Here is a 27,854-nt window from a genome sequence, read left to right as displayed (position 1 = left end):
CATCATTTCTTCCATGACTGGAACTTGAGAAATTTCGTTCATCTTTATTATTTAATTAGGAGGAAGGAGTCCAAGTATCTGCCAATTAATTTCATCCCGGAGCTATACCTCTAACCAAATTTTTCGCGTTATCAAGTTCTTTTAAATGGTTACTCCTACTCGAAGCACGACATAGTTGGATATGTAATTTTGTTTCATGTACTGTCTTTTGCAATACCTGAAAAAGGGAGTCGAAGATGTGGATATTCAAATGGAAGAGCCCGTCCGGGTTCTCTGCTCGCTCAACCGCCGAGGAAGTCACCCATGGAATCGATGCCTCTGGTCTCACCGCCATCGTCACAGGTCTGACAATTCCCTTGTTTCCTATGACAGAGTAAGACAACTGAAATTATCACTTGAACGAAAGAAATACATTCTCTAAACATCCTTGCAATCATCTTAGGCCCATATTCAGTTATCGCTTGCCATATTTCGTGCGGAAGATGAATCAGAAGTGAAAGCAATTTTATATTTTCTTTCCTCAGTTAACTCCAATCCCGACCTTGATTGCTGCTGGTCCTCATCCCCTTATAGTATAATTTTATTTGGCGAATTGCTTTCTATATAGCAGCTCTTTTCAGTTAAATATATATTTTGAACTGAATAGCTGTGAATTGAAATTTCATTCATCCCCAAATACAATGTTTTTTATCCGGAAAAAGCCACTCGTAATTTCAGGTGCATCGAGTGGTATTGGGGTTGAGACGGCACGGGTTCTCGCGCTGCGTGGGGCCCACGTCATTATGGCCGTGAGGAATATGGAAGCTGGTCGGCAAGTCAAGGAGGCTATACTGAAGGAACTTCCATCTGCTAAAATCGATACTATGGAGCTGGATCTCAGCTCGATGGCATCGGTGAGGAAGTTTTCGTCACATTATGTTTCCTCTGGTCTTCCCCTGAATGTCCTCATGTAAGAAATTCCATTCAATCGAACTGATAGCCTGCTATATGTATTTCACCATTTGGTTCAGTTAACATTCCTTAATTGAAGATCCAGGCTGATTTTCCTAGCTATTTTCACCGTTTGGTTTCTTCGGAAGAAATAATGCAGGGATAGCAGGAACTCCTTTCACGCTTTCTGGAGACGGCATCGAGCTACAGTTTGCAACCAACCATTTGGGTATGTCTTGAGATGGACAACTTTTACTCCATGATCATGGGCAAGCTTCTCTGCAAATTTTCCTTGGTTGTTAATTTTCATTTTCACCCTGCAGGTCATTTTCTTCTAACAAATCTTCTGCTGGAGACAATGAAGACGACATCAAGGCAAAGCAATAGAGAAGGGAGGATTATTAATGTGTCATCTTTGGGTCACCGTTTTGCTTACAGTGAACTCACCCGTTTTGACAGGATCAACGATAAATCCAAGTAAAATATATAACTTATGATTTTATACTGTATTACAGCGTAGACTGTGAAATATATAATTTTCTTACTCAATTACAGATACAACGCCGGACTAGCCTATGTGCGATCAAAGCTTGCAAACACACTTCATGCTAATGAGCTAGCAAGGCGCCTGAAGGTCCCGAACATTTTTATAGCCGTTGAAAACAGCTTCTTTCACTTGCCCTTTAGAGTTAGTGTTTGTTAGTTCTTTTGTCATTTAAACAGGAGGAAGGAGTCCAAATAACTGCCAATTCAGTTCATCCCGGAGTTATAGCAACCAATATTGCGCGTCACAGCAAAATTTTCAATGGTGTGCCTTTTCTAATTTCCCACCAAAAAAAAAAAAGTTGAATGTATAACTTTGTTCATATACTATGCTCTTGCTATATATTCAGAGGAGTGTTTAATACTATTTATTTTCTTTTTCCCCACATTTCCCTCTTAATGCAGCCATTCTTCACTGGATCCTTAAGTATGTGTTCAAAAGCGTCCCACAGGTAGTTTTCTTTTACCCTTATCTCAACAGTAAAATTTTCACGATTCCATCTCGCGCTGTTGGTAAAAGGGACAATCAATAGGGCTAATATAGGAAATTGCATTTCGCCTTAAAGTTTTGCCGGAATGCAAGTATGAGAATTCTTTTTCCCTATTTTAAGATCACCAGTAGTGTCGATTGAAATACCAAACAGGACAATTGTTGAATTGCCACTAATTTAAAAAGTGGTAATCTATCTTGTGGCAATGTGGATTACGAGCAATTTAATCACAAGCAATTACCAAACGCCGCCTTAATATCTTTTATGGATCAGGGAGCAGCAACTACGTGCTACGTGGCTTTACATCCACAGGTGACGGGGGTCAGCGGCGAGTATTTCGCAGATAGTAATACAGCGAAGATGGGTAATCTTGCCCGGGATGCTGATTTGGCAAAGAAGTTGTGGGATTTCAGCATAAACTTGACGACCGAACTCAAGTAGATCAGACTTCAGAGTTGGGATCTCTGGTCTTGCCTTAATTAGCGTTTGTGATATGATAATGCCATAAATAGCAAGAAATCAGGAAGTCAGCAACGTGCGTGAAGCTTTTACTGATTGTGGCTTTGCAAAATGTAATCGTTTTCGATGCGGGAAATCTTTATCTTAAGATGTTCATCCCGCCCTGAAGGAGTTGTTTCTTTATCTGTTACGACCAATCCAGTCATGTTTTGTATTGTGTGAAATAAAGTGAAAAGAAATATTATAACCGAAAGAAAAAATGAAAATTTATTGAGATGCTCTAATCCTTCCCTGTAAAATTCGATCACAGAAAAGGCGCTCGTTACTGTTTCATTTTCACAGGTATCTACGTCTAGCCCATGAAGACTAGGCGCATTGAGCCTATATTTCAAGACGAGAGGGCCCTGCTAGCCATTAGATCAACACTTTTGACTCGACCGTCGAAATAATATTTCATGAACCGCTCATGACATGAACAACAGAATCATGAGTTGAACCGCTATGGGTTGCCCAAAGCGAATCTCGTGGACTGGTCGACCCAATGGTCCTTTCGGTCGGGCCGGCCCATACGTCTGGCTGCCGGTGGTGGCCCCAGCGGATCAACCAGACAAGGGACTCCTTGTCTCTGTCCCCCGAGAAGAGTGATGACAAAAGCAGAAGTGGACGCAAGACAGAAGAGACAAAACTGCTGGCTCCTCTGGTAATTGTTGAGCTCTCGGTTGGGTCATATCCCTGAAGAGTGAAGAGTCAAGAATCGCTCGGGAGAGTAAAGGGAGGAAGCTTCTCTCAAATCCACTGTGCATGAGAAAACTCGGGAGATGTGGATATTCTGGTGGAAGGGGCCATCTGGGTTCTGTGCTCGCTCAAATGCCGAGGAGTCACCCATGGAATCGATGCCTCCGGTCTCACTACCATCGTCACAGGTTTGAAGATCCATGCCTGGGTCTCTCTCTTTTGCAGCTATGATCACACGTTCCCTCGTGTTCCCGTAGATATCTGATGTTTGAATAGATTCTTGAAATAATGCCACTGGAGTAGACAAGATTATAGATATTTCGGACATGGAAGTCGAGGATAGAGTCCTCTGGATCTTTTCAAGCCATCGTGATGTGACCCTTCCCTCATTTCGTTGGTTAGAGCTAAGCAACTGAACTTATCTCCCTGAGCGAAAATGCAATACGTACTCTGTTGTCTAAACATCCCTGCAATCATCTTAGGCCAAATGCAGTTATCATAGCCACATGGGGCACAAACGATTTGGAAGTGACTGTGAATTTATGTTATATACAGTGATGTTTCTATTGCTTTGTACTATACGTAGTGTTACTGCGATCCTGACTTTGATTGCTGGTGGACCTTTATATCCTTGTCTGACTGTTATTGGTAGTTGAATAATGATAAGATATAAACTTGTAGAATTCATTTTTATATTTTCGATGTGAAACTTATTTCATCCTTAATTCTCAACACCCACCCCTCACGTGGCATCGTGTAGTCCATCACGTGCCACGTACCTCTAAATATCCACATTCAATAACTGACCACGAACTGGACATCATCTTCCGTGCTCGAGCGAGAGGAGACAAACCAAACTAACCACGAGTTCCACACTCGGGCTTGACTTAATATAAGGCGCATTCTTGGCTGCCTCGAAACTGGACTTAGCCACACTTGGGCCAACACGGACGCATTTTCGGCTACCCTCACAAATAGACCTTAAACTTGGCGTGGTGTAAGTCCACACATATGCGCTTGGAAGCATAACCTGCTTTGATATCATGTAAAATATTCAACTTGGGCCTACATGGACTTGAGCTCATATGCAACCTAAAAGTCTAAGTTAATAGGTTGCAGGACCCAAGCCTTATATAAGATTGTGGTTTCTTTCTCAATTTTTCTGTGTAGGACAACATATCTCAACACCCTCCCTCGCGTGGCAACGTGTGGACCAGTATGAACCACATGCCCTTAAACACTCGTCTTCAACAACTGACCACAGGTCGGACATCATCTTTCATGCTCTGGCGGGGAGGACAAATACCAAACTAACCTTAAGCTCCACACTTGGGCCTAACTAGAGGTGCACTTTTATCTATTTTGGAACTGGATTGGGCCACCTTCGGGCCTAACTAACATGAGGCGCAATTTTGGCTGCCTCGAAACTGAATTTGGCGTGGTGTGAGCCCACACGTGCGCGTGAAAGTGTAATCCGCTTTGATACCATATAAAAATTCCACTTGTCTTATAAGCTATGGGTTGGAAATGGGTTCGATAGCTTATAGGCTCAGTGAAATTTTACATAGTATCAGAGCAGGTTATACTTCTGCGGGCCCAGGTGGGCTTACACCATGTCAGGTCTAATGTCTCTTTGTGCTTGGTCTGTGTGTGGCTAGATCTAGTTTTGAGGTAGTCTAAAGTGCGCGTTATGTTAGTCAGGCCTGAGTGTGGAATGCGTGGTAATTAGTTTGGTTTGTCCCCCCTCACCCGAGCACAAAAGAGAATATTTGGCTCATGATCAGTTGTTGAGAGAGGGTGTTTAGTTGTACGTAGCATGTGTTGGACCACACGTTGCCACGTGATGGCGGATGTTGAGAGTGATTGTCCCAAGCGGAAAAATTAAAGAGAAATCAATGGGATTATATAGGAGATTGGATACCACAACCTATCAGTTTGAACTTTTGGGTTGAAAATGGGCCCAATCGCTTATAAACTTGTAGAATTCCTCTCATACAAGATGATTCAGTGCACTTGACTATAAGATTAATGAGTTCATTATATATATGCTAATGAGAGTTGAATCTTAGCAAAAAATACGACGTATTTGTCAAATGTACGGAGGCTTTGTTGACTGTCATCAGAAACCGATGTTTTGGTAATCAATGGCACGCCCTCTCATAAGAGTTGAGACTGAATGCTCATAGAGCTTTCATTTGACTGCAAGAACAATTACATTTTGGCATGCTAGGGCAAGTTAATGGAAACTACTCTAAGCTATGAAACTTTGCTAAACTAAGAGAGAAATCGGTAAAATTCCTTGCCTGACTATTGTACAATAAATATACAATAACTACAATCGAAGTTAATTCCCGGTATCTCGTAATACTCCCCCTCAAGTTGAAGCATGAGAATCTAGAATACCCAACTTGCCAAGGATAAAACGAAACTGGTCTCGTCCCAATGCCTTGATGAAGATGTCCGCAAGCTGCAGATTAGTCGAAACATGCGAAGTGGCAATAGTGTGGGACTTAATGTGTTCGCGAACAAAATTACAGTCTATCTCAATGTGTTCTATGTGTTCGTGAAACACTGAATTAGCCGCAATGTGAAATGCAGCCTGATTATCACAGAAGATCAGGGTAGGTTGGGTAAACTTCACTCCAAGACAGGCAAGAAGACCATGTAGCCAAATAATCTCAATCACAACAGCAGCCATTGCCTTATATTCAGCTTCAGCAGAAGATCGAGAAACAATAGTCTGCTTCTTCATTTTTTAAGAAATCGAACCGCCGCCCAATGTAATAAAGTATCCAGTGACAGAATGACGAGTTATCAGGCAGCTTGCCCAATCAGAATTGGAATAAGCAACAAGATCCAAATTATCCGGCTGAAGAAAGATACCCTAACCTGGAGATTGTTTTAGGAATCGAAGCACTCGCACGGTAGCATCCCAATGAGGCTGACGAGCATGTTGCATGAACTGAGTCAATATGTTGACAGAATAACTAATCTCCAGTCTAGTAATGGTGAGGAAGATTAGACGGCCCACTAAACGACTATATCTGCTTGGATCCTCAAGAGGGTCACCTGAGTCTGAAGAGAGACCGTGATTATGTTCCATCGGGAATGGAGAAGGCCGCAATCCAAGCATCCCAAACTCAGTGAGAATATCCAATACATACCTCAGTTGATTAAGAAATAGCCCAGAGCCTATCCAAGCAACCTCTATGCTCAGGAAGTAACGAAGTGGTCCTAGATCTTTAATGCGGAAGCACTAATCAAGATATCGCTTGAAGGATGCACACTGCGCAGAATTGTTTCCATCAACTAAGAGATCATTCACATAAACAAGAACTGCCAAAATATCACTACCGCGTGCAAATGTGAACGAGGAATGGTCTACATTGGACTATCGAAATCCATATATGCATAAAGCAAATACCAATTTTGTGAATGATGAAGGCCATGGAGGGACTTGCGAAGCCGGCAAACGGGCCTAGTTAGCTTAGAAGAAAAACCCAGTGGCAGCTTTATGTAAATTTCTTCGTCTAAATCACCATGCAAGAACGCATTTTGAATGTCCATGTAATGAATTTCCCAGCCTCTTGCCGTAACAACAGTCAGTAAACAATGCACGTTGACGAGTTTTGCTACTAGAGCAAAAGTTTCATGGAAATCAATACCTTCAACCTGTGTAAAACGCTTTGCAACAAGACGAGCCTTATACCTGTCGACACTGCCATCAGCTTTCCTCTTGATCTTGTACACCCGCTTATAGTCAATTGAGTGCTTCCCTGGAGGTAAAGACTCAAGGGTCCAGGGGTGATTAAGTTCCGGGGCTCGAATATCCTCGGCCATGGCCTCACTCTATTTGGGATCATGAACCGCCTTCCTGTAAGAACGAGGCTCCACTCTTGAATCCAATGCAGCTACATATGACAAAAATTGATCAGAAGCACCAGTATAATTGATAAATTGCTCAATAGGATACCGCATACTTGAGGAGTCCGTGGAGATAGGTGGAGTAAAAGAGGGGATAAACTGCAGTATGTGAGACAACAAAATCCTTGAAGTGATGAGGCATTTTCGTTTGACGATCTGAACGTCGTGGAATAAAATTCGTAGTCTGATCATGATTCCTCGAAGTGGACGGTGGCTGTGATGTAGCGCGTCGACGATAAACCTTATCAAATCGAGCACCAGATGTCGGCCTCGGGTCTGTGGTCTCAAGTGGGTCAGACCCGATCTGATGCCCCACGGTGGGTGCCAAGTCTGTAGTCTCGGGCTGAGACAACGTGGGTTGATCCATGTCGGGCTGACGTACTTCGGGAACAGAATTTGGCTCCTCTTCATTATTCGAATTTGGCTGTAAATTCAAGGGCCTGGAAAACTCCCCTTGAGGCTGTTTTATCTGTGCCTCCCAAAGTAGTCATCAGTTTCAAATTAATTAGATATATGGCTATTGGCACGCATTCTCCCTAGAATCTAACCGGAAGTGAAGCCTGAAACATTTAGAGCATGAGCAATATTGAGGATGTGCATGTGTTTGAGCTCAACCCGCCCATTCTGTTGCAGCATACCAGTACACAAAGTTTGATGGATTATTCCGTTTTGGAAGAAATAATTGTGCAAGTCTCGAGACAAGAACTCAAGTCCAGTGTCACTTCGTATTACTTTGATCGTGCGATTAAACTGATTCTTTATTAGAGCGCAAAATCCTTTTATATGACGTTGTGCCTCCGATTTCTCCTTTAACATGTAAGTCCATATAGCTCATCAACAATCGTCAAAAAATAGTGAGCACCCGAAAGAGACTTGATCTTGTATGCTCCACACAAGTCACAGTGAATTAAGTCAAACGGCAAAGCGGTTTTATTCAGACTTAGCGTGAAACGCAAGCGCGTCTGCTTAGCCCGAAGATATACATCGCATTCTTTATTGTCCTTAACATCAAGACCAAAAATAATACCATTATATTTAATACGACATGCAGGGTGCCCAAATCGCCTATGCCAGATGTCTGCTAAATCGGTAAAAATTGCTGGACAAGCCAACACCTAGGACGCCACTCGCCGCAAATAGTAGACCCTCCCTTGGAGCTCACCCACTCCAAGCGTTCTCCTCGTAGTCCGATCCTGGATCAAGCAAATATCTGATGAGAAAATCACATTGCAATCCATATCGGCCGATAATTGAGCTACCGAAATTAGATTGCAGGTAAACTCGAGCACTAGTAGAACTCAAGAAAGAACGAATGAATTCCCAATTTTGACTTTTCCCTATCGGTCAGCCCGTGATATTTTTCCATCTGCAGCAAAAATTGGAAATTTCCCAATCAGAGGCCGAGAGTCAACGAAGAATTCGGAATTCCCAGTCTATGTGTCGCGACGCTCCTGTGTCGATAATCCACTCATCACATGCATCCATATCAATTAGATCATTACCATTTAGAGGATCGATTGCACCTTCATCCTTTGCCACCACACTCAGCAATTTCTCGAACTGATCAGTGAGTCGTTGGAGCTGTCCACTCCTATTAGACGGTCCCTCATGAGCAACAAAATCACCATTAATCGAAATTATTAATTTCCTAAGGCATATCCTTTTCATGTGCCTAATTACTCGTAATTTCAGCTGCATCAAGGGTATAGGAGTTGAGACAGCACGAGTCCTCGCACTACGCAGGGCCCACGTCATTATGGCTATGAGGAATGTGGAAGCCGGTCAGGAAGTCAAGAAGGCTCTACTGAAGGAGCTTCCATCTGCTAAAATTGATACTATGGAATCGGACCTCAGCTCAATGGCATCTGTCAGGAAATTTGCCTCGGGTTAGGTTTCCTCAGGCCTTCCCCTCAACATCCTTATGGAAGGAACTCCATTCAACTGATACCAGATCATGCTGTATGTCACTTTTGTTGCAAAGGAATGGGAGGATCATCATGTTTTCCCATTGTGATTCCATTCCATTTCGTTTTCTTCCTCTGTTGTCAAACATGCCATATCTTCTTCACCGGCTGGCGACGAAGTTTTATGAATGGTTACCGCAGGAATAGTTTGACGGATTACTTTGTTTCACGTGGTTTTCTTTTGCTACTCCTGCAAGAGAGAGTATTTCTTCAATACTAACTCTTGTTCTTCTTTTCTTAACATTGCCCTATTAATGCAGCTCTTACTGTCTGGCTCGGAGAGCACGTGCTAAAAGGCATCCCGCGTGTAAGTTTCTTTTGCTGTCATGTCTAGATTAGAGAGATTATCTCGCAATTCTATCTTGCCATGTTGTGCAGGATAGAACCGACTGGACTGTGCCTGTGATTTGCCTTGAGTTTTGCCTTAAAGCAAAGTTCTGATTGGTTCTTCCACTCGTTCGCCTTTTTTCGGGAAGTGAATGTTTGAATTATGTAGTTTTATTTTTTTTTTATTTTTTTTCGGTTCACCACGACATATTCAAAGTTCTTGACATTGATTCCTGGTATGCTTTTATATATCAGGGAGCAGCAACCACTTGCTATGTGGCTTTACATCCTCAAGTCACTGGGGTTATTTGCGAGTTTTTCTCGGGCAGTAACGTAGCAAAGTCGAATACTCTTGCACAAGATGGAGATTTGGCAAAGAAGTCGTGAAATTTCAGCATAAACTTGACCGAACTCAGCTCAGGTATATCGGACTTTGGAGTCGGGATCTATTGGTCTTGCTTTAACCCGATACTGCGAGAGGTTGCAAGAAGTTGCTAACCCTTCCGTGTAAAGCCGATCACGGGGAAGGTGTCATGGTTTCGCTGTCACATTAATTATATCCATTCCTAGCATAATATAAGCTTTGCACTTGGCAAGGAGTGGATTGGAACAAATTGATTTAAATCATAGCATATTTAAAAATTCACAATTTCTTTATTTCTTACTTGTCAAGGCAATAAAATATTTGAACTGGTAACCTGATATATGATACATATTATATTGATGACGTGGAGACATTTGTGACTTAAGAGCTCACCAGTATTTGAATATTAGCCAAATTTTCCACGTCAATTTAGTTAAGGAGATGGAAATTTAAGCAAAAATAGTGGGTCTCACATGGAAATTCCACGGTCCATGTAGTGGAACGGTTCATGAAACCTCTATGATCATAGGACTAGTGTGGCGTCCGCTCCTAGACGCAAATTCAATTGTCATGAGTGCCTCATAAGGGCCTGTTTGGAAAATGAAAGTTATTCAACTCTGTTGACTATCCGACAACTGAAGGGGGAATTTTCCCTTTCTGTGGAACCCAACTGCAGCATATGGGCACGGTCAAATCCGGTTAAACTTTATTTCAGCAAACACACCCATGCGGGACTAGTAACGACTAGTCAAACACACCCATGCGGGACTCATTACTCTTCAAATGTTGCGGCCAGTTTTGTCTTATAGCAAGTTGAACAGAGTAGAGTTAAACATTTTTCATTTTCCAAACACAATCGCTAGTGAGTGGGCCCAAAACAAATCTCACGGTCCGGTTCAGACGACAATCTTTTCGGTCCGGCCGGTCCATTCGCCTGGTTACTGATTTTGCTGCGGTTGGCCATCGTGAAAGCTGAGTGATGATAACAAAACACAGGACCAGAAGAGAGAGACAGTTTGTGTTTGTCCGATGATCGTTGAGCTCCCACTGTCGTCGGTCGTTCCAGTGAAGTGCCGGAGGTGCTTGAAGCTCTCTCTCCAGTCCACTGAGAGATGTGGCTATTGGGGTGGAAGGGGCCGTCCGGGTTCTCCGCTCGGTCAACCGCCGAGGAAGTCACCCATGGAATCGATGCCTCTGGTCTCACCGCCATTGTCACTGGTCTCTCTCTCTCTCTCTCTCTCTCTCTCTCTCTCTCTCTCTCTCTCTCCTCTGCTCGTATGTTCGGTTTGCCGATGTCTGGTGTTTGAATAACATCCTTTTAGCCATTGGGAATTAGAACAGAACATTATTGCTATCCTCCTAGGCCAAATGCAGTTGTCATAGCCCACATTTGGTACAGATGAACTGGAAGCGATTTGCCATCTTCTATTCCTTTGTACTAGACGGGGCGTTCCGGCAATCCGTCCCTCATATCCTTGTCTTAAGGATTACCGATAATTGGATTTGGTATGATAAGATGGTTTAGCAGTTCCAACTATAAGATTAATGAATTCACTGTTCTTATGCTAATGAGGGCCGGATCTTAGCAAAAACCCCAATGTTTTTGTCGAATGTAATGAGCCTTTGTGTGACGTTATTGTGATCAATGGCCCGTTTCCGTCAGAAATTGTACCAGAGGCATTTTGGTTGTGGTTAAAAAGCAAATTCGGAGGTCACTTTGCAACAAATTTTGGGTTGGAAATTCTGGAAAATCGATATATCTAGCCTCATCGGGAATTCTTCGATTGCACATTGGGGTATATAAGATCTTCTGGTCTATAAATTCAGGAGGCTTCTGTCCATGGATAAGCCCATGTATAGAATTTGCCTGAGTTCGATGTATTGAAGGAACTCAATGACCGTGAATTGTAATTCTTAATTCCCTAATACAGATCATTTTCATCCGGACAAATCACTCATAATTTCAGGTGCATCAAGCGGCATCGGGGCCGAGACGGCCCGAGTTCTCGCATTACATGGGACCCATGTCATTATGGCCGTCAGGAATATGGAAGCTGGTTGGGAAGTCAAGGAGGCTATACTGAAGGAACTTCCATCTGCTAAAATTGATACTATGGAGTTGGATCTCAGCTCGATGGCATCCGTCAGGCAATTTGCATCAGAATATGTATCCTTGGGCCTTCCCTTGAGTATCCTTATGTAAGAAATTCCATTCAACTGATAGCAGATCATGCTGCTTAAATATGTCACTTTTGCTTCAAAGGAATGCGAAGGATGGATATATGGAATCATCACAAAAAATTGGATGATTTCGAATTATGAGTTCATTCCATTTTGTTTTCTTCTGTTGCCAAACATGGCCTTACAGTTTTTCTTTCCCATGTTAGGATTGAAGATTATTCTTGCAGCAAATTTTATTGAAGATCCAGAGTGATTTTTACCCCCTGTTTTACCATTTATTTTCCCTGGAAGAAATAATGCAGGGATGTGGGGAACTCCTTTCATGCTTTCTCAAGACGGTATCGAGCTACTGTTTGCAACCAACCATTTGGGTATGTTTAAAGAGAGTAACGATCATGGGCAAGTTTGTTTGCAAACTTTCCTTGGTTATCGTTAATTTTCACACTGACGATCTTCTTGAAAATATGAACTGCAGGTCATTTTCTTCTCACGGATCTTCTGCTGGAGACAATGAAGAACACATCAAGAGAAAGCAATAGAGAAGGGAGGATTGTTAATTTGTCATCGGTGGGTCACCGTCTCGCTTATCGTGAAGGCATCCGTTTTGATAAGATCAACAATGAATCAGAGTAAGATATACAACTTCATTCAAAATTACCGGCCCAGGTTTCTTATGATCAGATCATCTATATTTTTCGAGTTAAATGTGAAATTATTTTTCTCAAGGTTTCGTCTTTCATGATCACAGATACAACATCATGCTAGCCTATGCACAATCAAAGCTTGCGAACATACTTCACAGTAATGAGCTATCAAGGCGCCTAAAGGTACCCGACATTTACAAACAGCTTCTTTCACTTGCCTCTCTGAGTTAGTATTCGGTTCTTAAGTGATCGTATCATTACCCATTCTTCCATGATTGGAGCTTCAAAAATTTCATATCTTTTTTGTCATTTAAACAGGAGGAAGGGGTCCAAATAACTGCCAATTCAGTTCATCCCGGAATTATAATTACCAATATTGGGCGTTATCGCGTTTCCTTTGTTTCATGTAATTTACTTTTTCTGTATATGAAGAGGAACTATGCCAGAAAAAAAAATACATATATTAAAAAAAAAAAATATATATATATATATATATATATATATATATATGTTCAATACTAATTCTTTTCTTTTTCTTTTTCCTTTTCCTTTTTCCTATTAATGCAGCTATTGTTAGCTCGATCCTTAAATATGTACTCAAAAACATCCAGCAGGTAATTTTCTTTTGCTCTCAGCTCTTCCGTGGTTCTGTCTCGCTGTCTGGTTTAAGGAAGAACCAATAGAATTGCATCAGACGAAGATATGACTTGTGCTTTGCCTTAAGTTTCGCTTGATTATTCTTGAATGCGAGTGCAAGTTAGGAAGTACGAATTAAATTTTTATTTTCTGCTTTCAACATGACATATATAGTTTATCCTCTTTTCCTTTTCACCAAGACATATGCGGGGCTCACTTATAACGATCCCGTGATATTCTTTTATTTACTGATCAGGGAGCAGCAACTACGTGTTATGTGGCTTTACATCCTCAAGTCACAGGGGTGACCGGAGAGTATTTTGCAGACAGTAATATAGTGAAACCGAGTAATCTTGCCCGAAATGCTGATATGGCAAAGAAGTTGTGGGATTTCAGCACAAACTTGATCGAACCCAAGTAAATCGGGCTTCTTGACCTAGGATCTATGGCCTTGCTGCAACCAGAGTTGCTGAGATAACGAGAGATGTGGCAAGAAATTGGGAAGTCGGTAACCTACCTAAAACTTGTATTGATCGTGGCAATGTAGAGTTGAATGTTTTCAATGTCGAGGAGTCTTTATCGTAAGTTGTTCATGTCGCCTGGACAATCGTTTCTTTAACCATTGCGACCAAGCTGAAATATTGTCAGAAATCGCTAATCCTTACCACGAAAAGCTTTATCACGGAGAAGGCATCATGATTTCACGGGTACAGTGTATTCATTTCAATCATATTTGTACACATGTATATATATGGAGATTTATATTCAATACTATAATTATATGCTGACTTATTTGCCCATAACAACTTATATGATGGAACTATAGTACAACTAGACAGATGATTCATCTTATGCCTATATTGACAAAATTAGACAAAAGCCAAACTTTCCCTCCCATGTTGGATTAAGGAAAAAGAAGTCAATTAAGCAAATCCGTTAACCACTTCAACCACCGGACTATGGTTCCCGTTGACGACGCCATTTTTAACGTGCGACTGATCCTTCTGTAAGCTTGCTACAATAGACCTCAAGTCCCTCGGGTGCACGTGAACCCTGAGACCATACTTCATGAACAGTGTCAGTGACATCTTCTGCTCCACCCGGTGCCCCGGTGCAACCATGAGCCGGTGCTGCAGCAGTACTGCCGCCGCCACGGACTTCATCTGCAGGTACGCCAAGTCCTTCCCCAGGCATATCCTTGGTCCCGCATTGAATGCAAGGAACCGGTAGGAGTCCTTCACCTCATACTTCATGCAGTCGGGGGAGAGCCACCGCTCAGGCTTGAACTCGAGGCAGTCATCCCCCCAGATGAATGGCATGCGGCCGACAGAGTAGATGGAATAGGTGATATTTGAGCCAGCGGACACGAAGTCCCCGCTCGGTAGGACATCATCTGCGATCACGTGCTTCGAGTCCTGGGGCACTGATGGATACAGCCTCAGCGTCTCGGACAGTGCCGCTTTGAGGTAGTTCAGCCGGTCGACTTCTTCGAACACCAGCGGGTCCTCCACCCACTTGGTGGTGTCACTGCCACGTGTCTGCATTAGGACGGCACCGATCTCGAGGAGGATCTTCTCTTCCACTCGGGGGTTTTGGCTGACTAACCAGAAAAACCAGCTCATCGCGACGGATGACGTGTCGCGTCCTGCTAGGATGAAATTGAGTGCAACATGCTGGAGGAATCTGTCTGAGTAGGACTCCTTTTTCTTCATGAATCTCGACAACAGGTCATCGTGGAGGTTGCCACCCTGCTGACTCAGCAGCTCTTGCTTTCGCGTATTGATGATGTCGGACAAGTAGCTGTCAATGTGGTTGAGGCTTCGGCTCAGGCTGACCTCCATCCCAAGCCTCAGCCATTTCTTTAGCTTCCATATGATCTCCGGCAAGATGAACCGCTGCAATGTGGCCTCCGTGGCTCGGTCGAATGCTGTGGCGAAGCCGTTCTCAGGGAGCCCCTGGGACAACGTCTGCGGGTCCCTACCAAAAGCCAGCCCACATATGTTATCGAATGTCAGCCGAAGCAATAGGTCCTGGAGGTCCACGGTCGTGCCCTCAAGCTGAGCTATCTTGAGGATCGGACAGAACCGGTTCTTAATGGCCCGACTCACCCACCTAGCCATGGCCTGGCGGAGAGTCCTGGTGGTGAATTCCAACGCGGCAGTCTTGCGTTGGAACACCCAAGTCTCGCCATCCGAGTTGAAGATCCCATCCCCAAGCAGGTCATGGAACACCCCCTGCCACGTTGGCCCCTTTGGGTAGTTATCGAACCGGGCCTTCAGAATATGTTCCAGGTTCTTCGGGTCACAAGTGACCGTCACAAGCCCCTGCTTCCGGGCGAGGAAAGGGATCGGGGAGATGCAGGTCTGGTAGGTGCCGCCGCACGCGCGGAGGTTCTCTGCGATCCACTCATGCATGCGGTTCGAGTTCCTGATGAGCCCGGGCAGGCTGCCGACTAAGGGCCATACACGGGGACCGCTCAGCGACCTAGTGATGAACTTGAACCAGAGCAAGTAGGCCGCAGCGGCCGATAGGAGCATAAAGGCGGTCGATAGCTCCATGTGATTGGTGGGTCCCACGGTCTTTCAATGCGCCGTGTCACACAGGATAATAAGCAACCAACTTACTTCCTTGCTGTACTGGTGTTTGTCGGGAAAAACAGCAATATTGATCGACCGAAAACAATGACAACAACAATGTAGAGGTCCGTTGTCGTTCGAATGAAGCCGTAAACCGGAGATGAACAATTCACGGGCACAAAAATGAGACAAAACCGAATTGGATGTGATCTTGGATGAGAAAAAAAGCAACTGGGAGTTATAATCTCGGAGGTCTAATGGGAAAGAAAACTCGTAAGCGCCCGGGCAACGTGAAGAAGAAGAAGAAGATGATGATGATGATGATGAAGAAGAGGAAGAAGGTAGAGGAAGGAGGGGGGAAGGAGAAGGTTGTGACTGAGAGGAGAAGATAAGCAAGTGGAAGAGATTTATAGAGAGAAGAAGGGCAATGACTTGGTAAAATTATTTGATGCATTCAAGGAAACAGTAATCCAGTACAATATTCAGAGAACATGTTCATATATATATGGGTGTATGTTGCACTTTCGGTACGTGTTTTATGCAGTGTGAGGTTGTACCGGAGCTAATCGAGATAACTTTATTGAATAAGTCAAAATCTTCTTCTTCTTTTTTTTACCCTTTTTTTTCCCTGTAAAACGTATCACCAATTTATCCGTTGAAACTTATTTTTGCTGGAGTATCGATATGTTTTGGCATGGTAAAACTTTCGATGAAGTTTTAAACCCTTACAACTGCTTGTAAAATTCACTCATTAATGGCTCATGCAGTTTGTCCAGTGCCTTAAGTTTCGGGATTGAATAACTCGAGCCTTTCGTTATCCCAATTGTCAAAAGTTTGCTTTTTCCGGTGTGAGGACTTATTAGAGAGGAGGGCAGCTTACAAAAACGGCAGACTTAAATGCCAACAATGGTCGTTGAGAGCATTAAGGTTGGAAGAAGATGTAAAGGAAGAAAACCCCCAACAACAAAAGATTGCCGGGTCTGCAACCCAATTAAGGATTGATGTAATAGTGATAATGGAGTTAATTAAAGCTTCTCTCTTTCGTGTGTGTGGTGTGTCTGAACTGAATGAATTTTGAGTCAATTTCCCTCCAAATTAGATCATGAAGAAGAATATCTAAGAAGAAGAAGAAGTAGTCTTCTTATGATTCCATGGAGGAAAGGTTTTAGCTCTCACCTATATTTGCGGGAAAGTGCTACCCTCACCTTAAATTCTCAGCATTTAATGATGAACAAGAAAGTAACTGGGATTAGTTGAGGATTATATATGCGGCTATGTGCTACTTAATTCATGTCTTTGAGTACATGACCAAGAATAATGTTTAGGAAAAAGAAAATTATGGTGGTGAGAAATAATTCAATCTTCCTTTTGACAAATTTCAAATAATAATGTAAAGGACGAGATATATATATATATATACATAGAGAGAAATAATACATGTAGGTGCTAATAAGGCATTTCATATGCAGCTTGGCTTTATTTGATTTTCAAATAAAAAATTTTGTTCTATCAAACTCAATTCTATTTTTTCCTCAACACTGCAATTATTATTATTTTATATTTTTATCCATTTAATAATAATATTTCACTCATACTTTTTCTAATCATTTTTATAATCAATCTTTTAATAATAAATTTTCCATCTACTTTTATATATATATATATATATATATATATATATATTTTACACATTCATATATTTATCAACACTTACAATCATTACACAAAATCAAGTTAATCTTCTTTGTGATTGTGTAGTATTAGGTATTACTCTCTCGCATGGTCTGGATACTTAAAAATACTTTCTTATTGACTCGAGCGGCTGAAAGGAATATATATGGTGAGTAAGGTACGAGTGTATTTAATAGCTCAAACAGTTTTGATAATCAAGCTACTTGTATATATAGTTTAAATGGGGGGAGATAAAATCAGGAAACAATAATATCATTTAGGAACATCTTATATTTAATCTAATATTACCATATGTATATTTTTTTTTAAAATAAAAGCATTTTATGGTAATATAGAATGATGAGTGACTCATAAAAAAGCGCACAATATATATAGCTAGTGATCTTGACAAAGAGAGAACGGTCTCGTCTCATGGCTTAGAGTCGAAGATTTATGGTGCGTTTGGTTTTAAAGTTAAAGTAACTTTGATTTTGATTGTGAAAAAAGACAAAATGTTGTGAGTGTGTCGAGTTAAAGTTAAAGTTAAAGTTTTCGACTTGAAAAATGCGTATTTTTTGTTGTGTAGTGGGTTAAGTTAAAGTTAAAGTTAAAATTTTTGTTATTTTATTCCTGAAAACAAACGGGCTTTAACATCCCTATAGGCCCTTCCATATATAACTAACTGGATGTTACGTTGCAGTCGTAATTTGTCATCGGAGAGCACATTTATTGTTGACGGCACCCCATTGTCCAGAACGGCGTTTGTTTTTGTCAATTTTTTCCTTCATGTGACTGGTTACCTCTTTGGTTCGGATCACCACTTAGTCGGCCTTTTTATATATATATATATATGTACCATTTCCACATTCCCGTCTTAACAAGTTAACTTTTTTTTTTTCGCTGAATTTCTTAACAAGTTAACTTACCAATCCAATTGCAGATTAGGATTTAACCCCATATATATATATATTGAAGACCTGATAATCAATAGAACTGAAAGCAGATAAAGAGCTCAATTTAGTATAAGCTTTTAATAGCAATGGAGAAATTTCACTTTTCATGAGTAGTGATAATTTATGAGACGATGTAATGGATCCGGTATCTGCATAAGGTTTTGTGCAATGTACTGTAATGTCGGGTCGAGTTTTTGCCGTAATACCGGTCTTTCTCATGCTAGTGGAGTTGGGAGTGAATTGAAGCCCTATCTTCAGGTTGCGCGGAAGAAAGGAAACGATTGATGCGATCTTGACCTCCTTTCGAAGATGCAATCACTCGGGCAAAAGGATAGATTTTCATTTTGAAAATAAAATCATAAAATATGAAGAATGATAATTATTGAGTACGGACCACATGGGGAAAAAATGAAAACCGGGGTAAAATTGAATCATTTATTGGCCTAAAAAAATAGATGACGGCTCCATTGTCAAATTTCCATCCGCCTCACAAATAGTTGCGTTTACGTTCATATCTAATATCCATTAGAGAGTTCCAGCCAAAGGTCCCTTAGATAGTCACATTCATATTCAATCCAAAAATTTAAATTATTTCACCAAAAAAAAAAAAGCTTCAATTGATATATAGTAGAACTTAATTTATAGAGGTAATTACCCAAAAACAAATCGAAATTCTTCAATTTTAGATTGTCCAATTTACGATCACAAAGATCCGTTGTAGTCTAGTTGGTTAGGATACTCGGCTCTCACCCGAGAGACCCGGGTTCAAGTCCCGGCAACGGAAATTTATTTTTTCGCATTTTTGTTTTTAGAAATAACATGTACTTTGTCCTCCTAATTATAATTTATAAATCCAACTCAACCTGCACATATAACATACATTTGCTAAATTTGTAGGTTTATAGGACCATCCTATGAAATATATATCATATTTGCAGACGTATGCATAAACTAGTTGCAGAATACAATTACCATACGGAGAAGATTATGAAACATCACGAGGTGTTCGGATAAATAGTTAATGCGTCTCGATCTAACTTTTAATACATTTGAATCGACGATCTATTAGACTATTTACCTAGGAAAAAAAAGAAGAAGAAAAATCACATTGATTACGCAAGTTTCTGGTAAAAAGATGTAAAAAATTAAGCTCTTTCATTTATTAATAATCCAGTCACCCCATTCGCTTGATAAAGATATATGTTATTGATATGGAAAGCCCTTACAAGATAATGACTAGACATAGGCAGGATCGTGAGAAATCAGCACCTACCAGCATAGGAGCTTTTCATGGCATGGTCCGAGAATATCCAAGAGATGCAATGGAGTTAGTCGTCTAGGATAACGCCTCCACGGGCAAGATTTGGTTCATTATTGTTATTGCTATCCAAGAAGCATCAAAATGACAATTAACAAAACTGAACATCAACATCTTAACTATAAATAAATAATAAATAATAAATAATGTCCATATAGGTAAACATTAAAAGGGTCCACCTAATACGAATTGATTAAATATAAGTCCCAACAGTTTGGTGGGTTTATTTATATCACAACCAAGAAAAACATGCCATGGATCAATAATGCACAGTGCTGCCCTGCCCCAGTGCAATTTCTACCCTAAATTAATATGCTTTTGCTTGCCTTGTTGCTGTGTATGTGTGTCTCTTGTTCGTCCAGTTCATTCTCCGTTGAAAATAGCTGGACTACCACCATGTCACACATGCATTTGTTCCACGATGTCCGGATTTTATTAATTCTTTCTCATCCAAATCATGTTATTCGATGCAAATATTGGTCGTACCATGCAACTCCTACCGACTTGAACTCTCAGTAGATCAATTCGGCTTTCCGTGCTACTGTCATTAAACTCTAGGCAGATTAGTATGACATTCTGTGCTACTATCGATACTATTGCAGGAGAATCATCACAAACCATGCAAGAATCGTAGAACATTGACTTCAAATTACAACTATTGGTTTTACAATCTGCTCTTGGACTAGGATTTGCATTTCATGGTCCAAATTGGTCTTGTTTTGAACTTTCGAGTCCCTGCTATGAGGGATCCCCATATAAATCACCCGCGAAACCGATCGAACCCATAAACAGCAAACTTCAACCTGAAGATGATTTCAAATGTCGTGACATTCTGAAAACCAAACGAGGAGTTGCAGATCTTCTTACCTTCTTTTATTCTGATCGCCTCTCAAAGCTTTCCATAGTAATAAACAGATGTAATAGTTTAACAAATCGCCAATAACGTTCGCGTCAAATAACAAACTAATCCTTTGCAAACAGCTTATGTACAAGAATCAACCCGTGTTTCTTTCTCACCGGGTTGAAGCAGGTTGCAATCTCCTGCTATCTCGTACAATGACACTCGAGACCTAGTAAAAACAATGAATTCTACTTCTTTATCGACCGAAAAGAGTACCCTATGTTGCCTCAAGCAAATGTGAGCGGAAATCATTATCTACTAACAGTACTCTCCCAGACCTCGACGAACTGCAAGTCTTTCCGGGTAACAAACATCTTGTTCCCGAAAGCTAAGCTTGTAATCTTAGCACCTCCCATGTCCTTCGCTCTTCCCACCAAGTTCTTCCTAAACACTCTGCCCTGCAACCCGTTTTCGCTCCTATCCGAAGAAGACCCCATCACGGCCACCTCCGACCACAGCTCTATGTCCCCTCCTCTACTGCAAAAGACTTGACTCCCGTGGCCCTCGATTCTACACCCCAAGCCTTCCTTCTTCCCGCTCGCTGATCTCTTCCCTTCCCCAAGACATACCCATGAGCTCTCAGTCCCCAGGCTCCTCAAGTCCATGTATGAGACTTCACCTGAGTCCACGCCCACCTTGAAGATCGCAGAGAGGCGGTCCGAGAAGGTCACGTCCGAGAAGCAATCGGCTCTCTCTTTCACCTCCCAAACTGCACTCCCTGACCTTACATCCCACAGTCTGATGTTGCCCGTCATCCCCAAGGGCCCACGGTGAGACCCGGAAGCCATTAACAGGTTCACACCCGGAACCCACCTCAGCTTCGTGGCTGGGACAGCTGACTCGATCTCGGCACCGTAAATCTCAAAGTGGGCAATCTCAGTAACTGGCCTCAAGCTCTGCTGATCATATACCATTATGCAATTCGAGTTTCGCCTACTCGACTCGAAGCTAGTGAACAAGTGATCACCAGACGAGCCAATCGCCTGAACCGTTGAGGCGGACTTCGTCGCGTTTTCCCAGTTCAGGGAAGCTCTCACAGCCCCCTTCTGGAGCTCGAGAATCTGCAGCCCCGGAAAATCGGTCGCACCAGCAGCGACTATTCTCGGGGAGATCTCCAGCAGTGAATCGATGGCCGGGAATTGGGTCAAGATAGTCGACTTCTTCCTCAATGACCAATCGAAAGAGGTGATTTTGCTGCCGTGCACAACGTGAAGGGACCCGGATGGAGCGGCAGCGATCGTGGAGGGAAGATCCCGGCCGTTCAGCTCCAAAATCCGCGACTTCTCGAGGTTGAAGGCATCGAACTGGGAGGGATTGGAGAGGGAATTGACCAGGAAGGACTCGACCCCATAGAACTCGGACTCGGAGATCAGGTCCCGGAGGTCAAAGCTCTTGGCTTTGGAGGGCAAGTTGCCGGTCCTGAGGAGGGAGAGGAGGACGGAGAACAGCTCGGGGTCCCGGTCGATGAAACGGTGGGCGAGCTGAGATGGGTCTGAGCCGGCGAGCTCGGAGAGGAGGGAATCGGGGCCGGCGAGGGCCAAGGTTTGCTTGGTCGTCTGGAACATCTGGCCGCCGACGTCGATAGTGACGATGTTTGACTCCGTCTTCGACCGCTGAAACCTAGTTGAACCACCCGACATGGCTGGAGCAGGAACAGAGCTTGCGAGAGACGGCATAACTTCGATCTCAGACGAATCGACAGCCCGAAGAAACGGAACTTGCAGGGGATTAAGGGGTGGGAAGGAGATGATAAAGGAGGTTCCTTTGAAGAAGGGGAAGGTGGGGGGGAGAGCTCTGGTTCTGTGGTCAACCCAGCAAGAGAAATTGTTTGACCACAGTTTTAGGTAGGAAGGAAGGAAGAAGAGAGTGGAAAGACGGTCAAACTCGGTCGGCCAAAGATGGGTGAAGCCGGCCAAATTCCACCGGAATTTTGTGGGCGTTTAGTCCCCCTTCTTCTTCTTCTGGATGATTTCTGATTGTAAATTAGGGTTTTTTATTTATAATTTGATAATTTGTCGTTTGATCTGACACCACAATTTCGATTTGTTAACGGCAAATTGGCATGTAATCAATTTGTTAGCTTTCTAGAAACAGGCTATAATTAGATTAACCACTTCGTTTCTAGAAGCTTGACAGCCAAAAGTGCAAAAACGCAAAGCCCTTCTCTTTTTTTTTTTTTTTTTGGATTTCATGTTTAAATCTAATTTAATCAAGATTAATTTCAGTTCAGATTGATCAATTTAAGGGCACCTCTATATTATTAAGAACGTTTTACATTATCATCTCCTCAACTGGCTCATGCATCTATACTACATGTCGAGGACAAAAAGACAACACTGAATATACACAGCAGGAGATACTACAAAAGGCTTCCATATTTCACAAAACTTGCCGGGATGTAGGCAGACGTCGGTGGTCGGGCTCCGGTTCCTCCTCCATCAATGGATTTTCTTTTCCTGACCCAGCAGACATATTGCTGCCGGCTGATTTAGTTGGGCAGTAACTGCTGCAATTGATCAGTGACTGCCTCTTTGGGTTGCTGAGAGAGCCGGAAAGTGTGTGACACATCACAGCTCAGTCGCGAGAGCTGCTCCCCGTGTAATACTGCTCCTTCGCTGGTTTTGTTCGTCTTAGTCCATCTCTTTCCATTAATGACTCTCAGGTAGCCTGCAACAAGATCACACGAAAATTAGAACCAGAAGACCAAAATCAGCGTACCGACTCCTGATATCATGGGCAGAGATCATTTATCTTCCGCTTTTATCGAAAGCCAGAAAATTGTTAGATGGAGGCCTTCAGGCATACTGATTAAACCAACTGGAAGTTGGTCCATATATGCTGCCCGCCTGATGGTTGATAGTTGATTTCATATCAACCTCAGAAATCATATACTCGTATGAAACAAACGTGATTAAAAAAAAAAAAAAAGCCTTCACAAAGAATAGCAAGATTTTCATAAGCAAATGTACTGACCTCCATGGAAATTCGCTCGTGTCTATTCCAGCTTGATGCAGCTCATCCACATACTGCAGAGCTTCTCGACATTCTTCTCTATCATCAAAAAACTCATTTTTGTCACCCTCAATCTGATAAGTTTCATGGCCTTTCCCAGCAACCACCTATAAGTAAATAAGCACCAAGCACAGGAGTTACTGATGGTTCTTGAAGAAATATATTCAGGTTATAAACAAAGATCGCGTATCTCCTCATGTCATGTATGAGCACACTGAATATCAAAGGGTAAAATCATTGGAAGGGTTCGAGAAACTTACGACCATATCGCCTTCCTCACCCATAGCAACAGCACAACGGACAGCTACTCGCCTGATGTCATGCAGAAAGAGCCTATGACCATTTGGAAGTGGAGGGTAGTAATCGTTCTCTCCATATTTCAAGTAATCCTGCATCGTCCATCCTACTCCAGCAAGCATGTCGTCGAGAATGTCCACTGGCAACAAATTAAACACCTCATAGTTAGCGCTGAGTTCCAATATCTATATAGGGTAAATTATTGTTTGCGCTAAGACCACAAACTTGTCCGCATTCAGATCCAACAGAAACTTGACATGCATGGCTCTTTTGCAACTTAACATTGCACCGGACCATGATGTCACGTTTCTATTGGATCTGAGCACCTATTCATTCTCCAAACAGAAACCAGTAATTTCGCAGCAGCAGCACAGATTGGAGATGAGCATACGCACATGGATCTTCACTCTTCGGGTTGTCAGATGTCAAAATCGTCACATCGCTCTTATCAGTTGCAATCTTCGTCATCATAGGTCTTTTCCCTCTGTCGCTCTCACCAGCACAACCCACAACTTTCACAATGCACAAGAGAGAGATGGCAACATGAGCAAGAAGCAAACAAAGATCATTTCCCATTAGAAGCACAAGGTAGTAGGAAAACAAGCAAGCCAAAGCTACTTGGGAGCAGTGGTGGACAGGGTACCCAGGTTCAAAGAGATAGTTGCCCTCCCAAATCAGAATATTTCTATGTACTAGCTTATATTTGTTGTAAATTCTCCATTCTTTCCTCCTAATCTCAAGAATTCAATTCCCCATGAGACATTTGTGCTCGATAGATCACTACTTCACACATTGTAACTCAACTTTCTGAGCTCATGTGAGCTATTTAGTTGAGCAAATCAGAGCTCGAGATCAGTAATGCTCAACCCGAGAATCTCCCAAGCCTACTCGATCTTCTCCATTATTATTCAATAGATTTAAGCCCTAATATGTTCCGAAAGTGCAAGGTTTTTAACGCTCATAATTGAGCTCAGCCACATTATGTAAACATCAAGTTAAAAATAAAAATCAATTAAACCAAAGGCTTGACTTTATGGATAATCACTTCACGCTCAAGTCTATTGACTATGACTTCAAGCCAGTCAAGCTCAAGTCTATTGACTATGACTTCAAGCCAAGCCAAGCTCAAGTCTATTGACTATGACTTCAAGCCAAGTCCAGCTCAAGTCTATTCTATTGACTAGGGGTTTGAGCCAAACTCGAACATTAAAATGGTAATTGTACTCAACCCATGCTTTCAGCATAAACTTTGTAATTCAAGCCAAGTCCAGCTTGAGCGTCAAACAACACAGCTTAGGTCATTTGGATTGCAAACCAGATTGGAAGTAGATGTAAGAGCAGTATGCAAGACAAGCATACATACCAGTGATAATCCTCCTCGCGCCAAGTTCTCTCACAGAATCTAGGAGTCTAGACAGGGCATCAGGAGTGTGAGCATAATCTACAATTACTCCGAAAGCCTGTTCCTCATCTATCAACTCACACCTCCCAGGAACAGCATCCACTTCCTCAATACCTCGTACAATGTCCTCTAAGGGGGCCCCAACTGCAATCCCAACAGCAACAGCTGCAAGAATGTTATATATGTTATGCCTGCCGAGCAACCCTGATGAGATCTCCAAGATACCCTGGGGCGTGTGAACCAAAACCTGAGTCTCGAACAGGGAGAGTTCAAACTTCAAAGGATAAACATCAGCATTCTTATTCTCCATCCCAAAGGTGACAACAGGCACGTCTGAGTTCCCCTGCGCAATGAAGAAAGGAGCATTTGGGTCATCTATGTTCACAATCTTCCGGTGCCGCTCAGGGTCCACCATCCTTGAGAACAATTTGGCCTTGGCCTCCTTGTACTCCTCCTCAGATCCGTGAAAGTCCAAGTGGTCCCGTGTCAAGTTCGTAAAGACTGCAATATCAAAATCGACCTCGTCACACCTCCCCAGGGCCAGTCCATGGGAAGAAGCCTCCATAACCACTGCTTCGGTACCATTATGAAGCATCTTGGCCATCAAATTCTGGACCAGAACAGCATCAGGGGTTGTGTTCGGGGACTCCAATTTATTATCCCCGTGAACATAATAAGCTACCGTGCTTAACATCCCCGTCCTCAGTCCCATTGCTTCGTACATCCCTTTAACCAAGTAAGCAGTTGTAGTTTTCCCATTAGTCCCTGTTATCCCAATTACAGACATATTCCTCGATGGTTGCCTATAAAAGGAAGCGGCCAAGGAGGCTAACACGGCACTTGTGTCTTCTACGATCACAAGTGCCTTACAACCCAAAGTCTCCTCTATGTCAATCTCCTTACTCGCCACAACGGCTACAGCTCCTCTCTTATCAGCCTCACTCAAGAACAAGTGCCCATCTGTTTTCCTCCCTACACAGCAAACAAATAGATCCCCCGAACTGACTAGTCGTGAGTCGTGCTGAATCCCCGTGATCTCAACCTCTAAATTGCCGAAAACAGAGATGGGGACAACCTTGCTCTCGTCTAGCAGCTCAGCCAGGGTCATTTTAAACTTGGGTTCTACTATTCTAGCCCGCGCTTTCCCATAAATGTCAAAGTCTAAATCGAAGGAAGGATCCGAGACAGACCCACGGTTGGCCTTGCCCGAATCACTCACCTCGTCATCAAATGTTCTTGAACCATCGTCCTCCTCGCCTTCACCAGCAGAGACGACTCTTAGACCCTGCAGTTCTTGAATCTCCTCCAAGTCGACTACCTCTTCCGGCTCCAATTCTTCAACACATTCAAAAATGCAAAATTCAACGTACTGTTAGACTAATTTCTCCTTCAAAATGCAAATTCAACAAAATAATGAGCATTATAGTAAATCCACCTTCCGCGTCCAGCACTTTCTCTTTCTTGGTGTTGGGCGCCAAGAGCCCCTGCTTCACGAACTCCCTCCTCTTCAAGGCAATGGCTTTGTCAATTTCCCCGAACAGGTCGTCGCCGGAGTCATCCTGAGCGGCAGCTCCTTGGCTATCGGGGGCGTCCTCCACGTCGGCAATGGCGGAGAGGAACGTGGACTGGTGCTTCTTGAAGTCCTCCTCCTGGAGCTTGCGGGCGCGGGCGGCCTGGCGGTGGATCTGCTGGAACTTGGAGACCCCGTGGACGGAGTCCTCCGGGGCCTCCGGCGGGTCGTCCTCCGCGGGGCTCGGGTAGGACTGGGCAGCTGCTGTCGTGACGGGACGGAGGGACAGGGGCGGAGGAGAGAGAAGCGGGTGAGGCTTGGCAGAGAGATGCTGCTGAGATCTTAGTGAGAGAAAGCTTCCCGTTCGGAAGTTGGGTAGAGAGAGAGATAAGAGTGACATCTCTGCACATCGAGAGAGAGAGAGAGAGAGAGGGTTTAGAGAGGTTGAAGGGATAGGGGTTTGGAAGTTGGAGGGAGAAGGAGAAGCCCCGGTTTTCGGGTTAGGATCCGGATATGCATCGGGTCGACCCGGTAACGTTCAGGTTTTGCAAATTCCCCCCTGTACTCTGAGTCATTCAAAAATAGGTCTTATTACTTTGATCTTTTGCGAGTACACCCGCCATCTCACCGGATGTGAGAGATTGACCCCATCCAAGGTCCAGTCCTAGAAAGTAGAAATTCTTCACAAGATACGTTATTATGTTAGTGCCCGGAAGATCTACAACATACACCCGGGAGGTTACCACAGAATTTTCGACGGTACCCACGTTAACTCAATGAAAAGGTTCAAAACATGTCGCGATCAATGTGCTCTATGAATAATAGTTTAATAAGGGACAATAATTCGCATGCAAGTTCGTACGGTCGCAATAATATTGAAAAGAGTGAGAGTAGCTGGACCCAATATGGGACATGTTCTCTCAGCAGTGTTCTGATTTTTCATATATGATGGGACCTTATCAAGAAGATGTTGGAATCCAATCATCATCAATAGATTAAAAGTTATTGATCATTGA

The 27,854-nt window shown here is 42.8% G+C and overlaps 5 protein-coding genes and 1 non-coding gene across 7 annotated transcripts; 3 read left to right on the top strand and 3 right to left on the bottom strand.

Moving 5' to 3' along the window:
* On the top strand, nucleotides 1–2,707 carry LOC116212708 (short-chain dehydrogenase TIC 32, chloroplastic-like). The gene is made up of 8 exons (XM_031547360.1): nucleotides 1–342; nucleotides 718–949; nucleotides 1,080–1,159; nucleotides 1,254–1,407; nucleotides 1,486–1,564; nucleotides 1,654–1,738; nucleotides 1,879–1,925; nucleotides 2,238–2,707. The coding sequence occupies exons 1-8, from the start codon at nucleotides 237–239 to the stop codon at nucleotides 2,403–2,405; spliced, it is 951 nt and encodes a 316-aa protein (XP_031403220.1). The 5' UTR covers nucleotides 1–236; the 3' UTR covers nucleotides 2,406–2,707.
* An 8,011-nt stretch (nucleotides 2,708–10,718) lies between these two features.
* Nucleotides 10,719–13,880, top strand: LOC116212694 (short-chain dehydrogenase TIC 32, chloroplastic-like). 2 transcript variants are annotated; one of them, XM_031547340.1, is made up of 8 exons: nucleotides 10,719–10,955; nucleotides 11,705–11,936; nucleotides 12,210–12,289; nucleotides 12,394–12,547; nucleotides 12,667–12,745; nucleotides 12,881–12,968; nucleotides 13,130–13,176; nucleotides 13,455–13,880. In XM_031547340.1, exons 1-8 carry the CDS (start codon nucleotides 10,850–10,852, stop codon nucleotides 13,617–13,619), a joined length of 951 nt encoding a protein of 316 aa, XP_031403200.1. In that variant the 5' UTR covers nucleotides 10,719–10,849; the 3' UTR covers nucleotides 13,620–13,880. The 2 variants fall into 2 exon arrangements, with proteins under 2 accessions (XP_031403200.1, XP_031403208.1); XM_031547348.1 differs by lacking the exon at nucleotides 12,881–12,968.
* A 35-nt stretch (nucleotides 13,881–13,915) lies between these two features.
* LOC116212683 (cytochrome P450 86A22) lies at nucleotides 13,916–16,225 on the bottom strand. The gene has a single exon (XM_031547329.1). It carries the CDS (start codon nucleotides 15,754–15,756, stop codon nucleotides 14,122–14,124), a length of 1,635 nt encoding a protein of 544 aa, XP_031403189.1. The 5' UTR covers nucleotides 15,757–16,225; the 3' UTR covers nucleotides 13,916–14,121.
* A 2,884-nt stretch (nucleotides 16,226–19,109) lies between these two features.
* On the top strand, nucleotides 19,110–19,182 carry TRNAE-CUC. Its single transcript has one exon. It is a non-coding gene; the product is annotated as a tRNA-Glu (tRNA).
* Nucleotides 19,183–20,634: 1,452 nt separating this feature from the next.
* Nucleotides 20,635–22,711, bottom strand: LOC116198861 (BTB/POZ domain-containing protein At5g41330). Its single transcript, XM_031529117.1, has one exon. It carries the CDS (start codon nucleotides 22,291–22,293, stop codon nucleotides 20,869–20,871), a length of 1,425 nt encoding a protein of 474 aa, XP_031384977.1. The 5' UTR covers nucleotides 22,294–22,711; the 3' UTR covers nucleotides 20,635–20,868.
* Nucleotides 22,712–22,848: 137 nt separating this feature from the next.
* On the bottom strand, nucleotides 22,849–27,293 carry LOC116198850 (UDP-N-acetylmuramoyl-L-alanyl-D-glutamate--2,6-diaminopimelate ligase MurE homolog, chloroplastic). Its single transcript, XM_031529106.1, has 6 exons — nucleotides 26,764–27,293; nucleotides 25,290–26,663; nucleotides 24,322–24,438; nucleotides 23,890–24,065; nucleotides 23,591–23,736; nucleotides 22,849–23,284 (listed from the first exon to the last, which is right to left on the bottom strand). Exons 1-6 carry the CDS (start codon nucleotides 27,236–27,238, stop codon nucleotides 23,266–23,268), a joined length of 2,307 nt encoding a protein of 768 aa, XP_031384966.1. The 5' UTR covers nucleotides 27,239–27,293; the 3' UTR covers nucleotides 22,849–23,265.
* Between the last annotated feature and the right edge of the window lie 561 nt (nucleotides 27,294–27,854).

This window comes from Punica granatum, chromosome 1, assembly GCF_007655135.1.
Source record: "Punica granatum isolate Tunisia-2019 chromosome 1, ASM765513v2, whole genome shotgun sequence".
In the NCBI taxonomy this organism is placed as follows: Eukaryota; Viridiplantae; Streptophyta; class Magnoliopsida; order Myrtales; family Lythraceae; genus Punica; species Punica granatum.
Note: the sequence above shows the minus strand (reverse complement) of the source record. Positions and strands in the feature narration are given on the sequence as shown.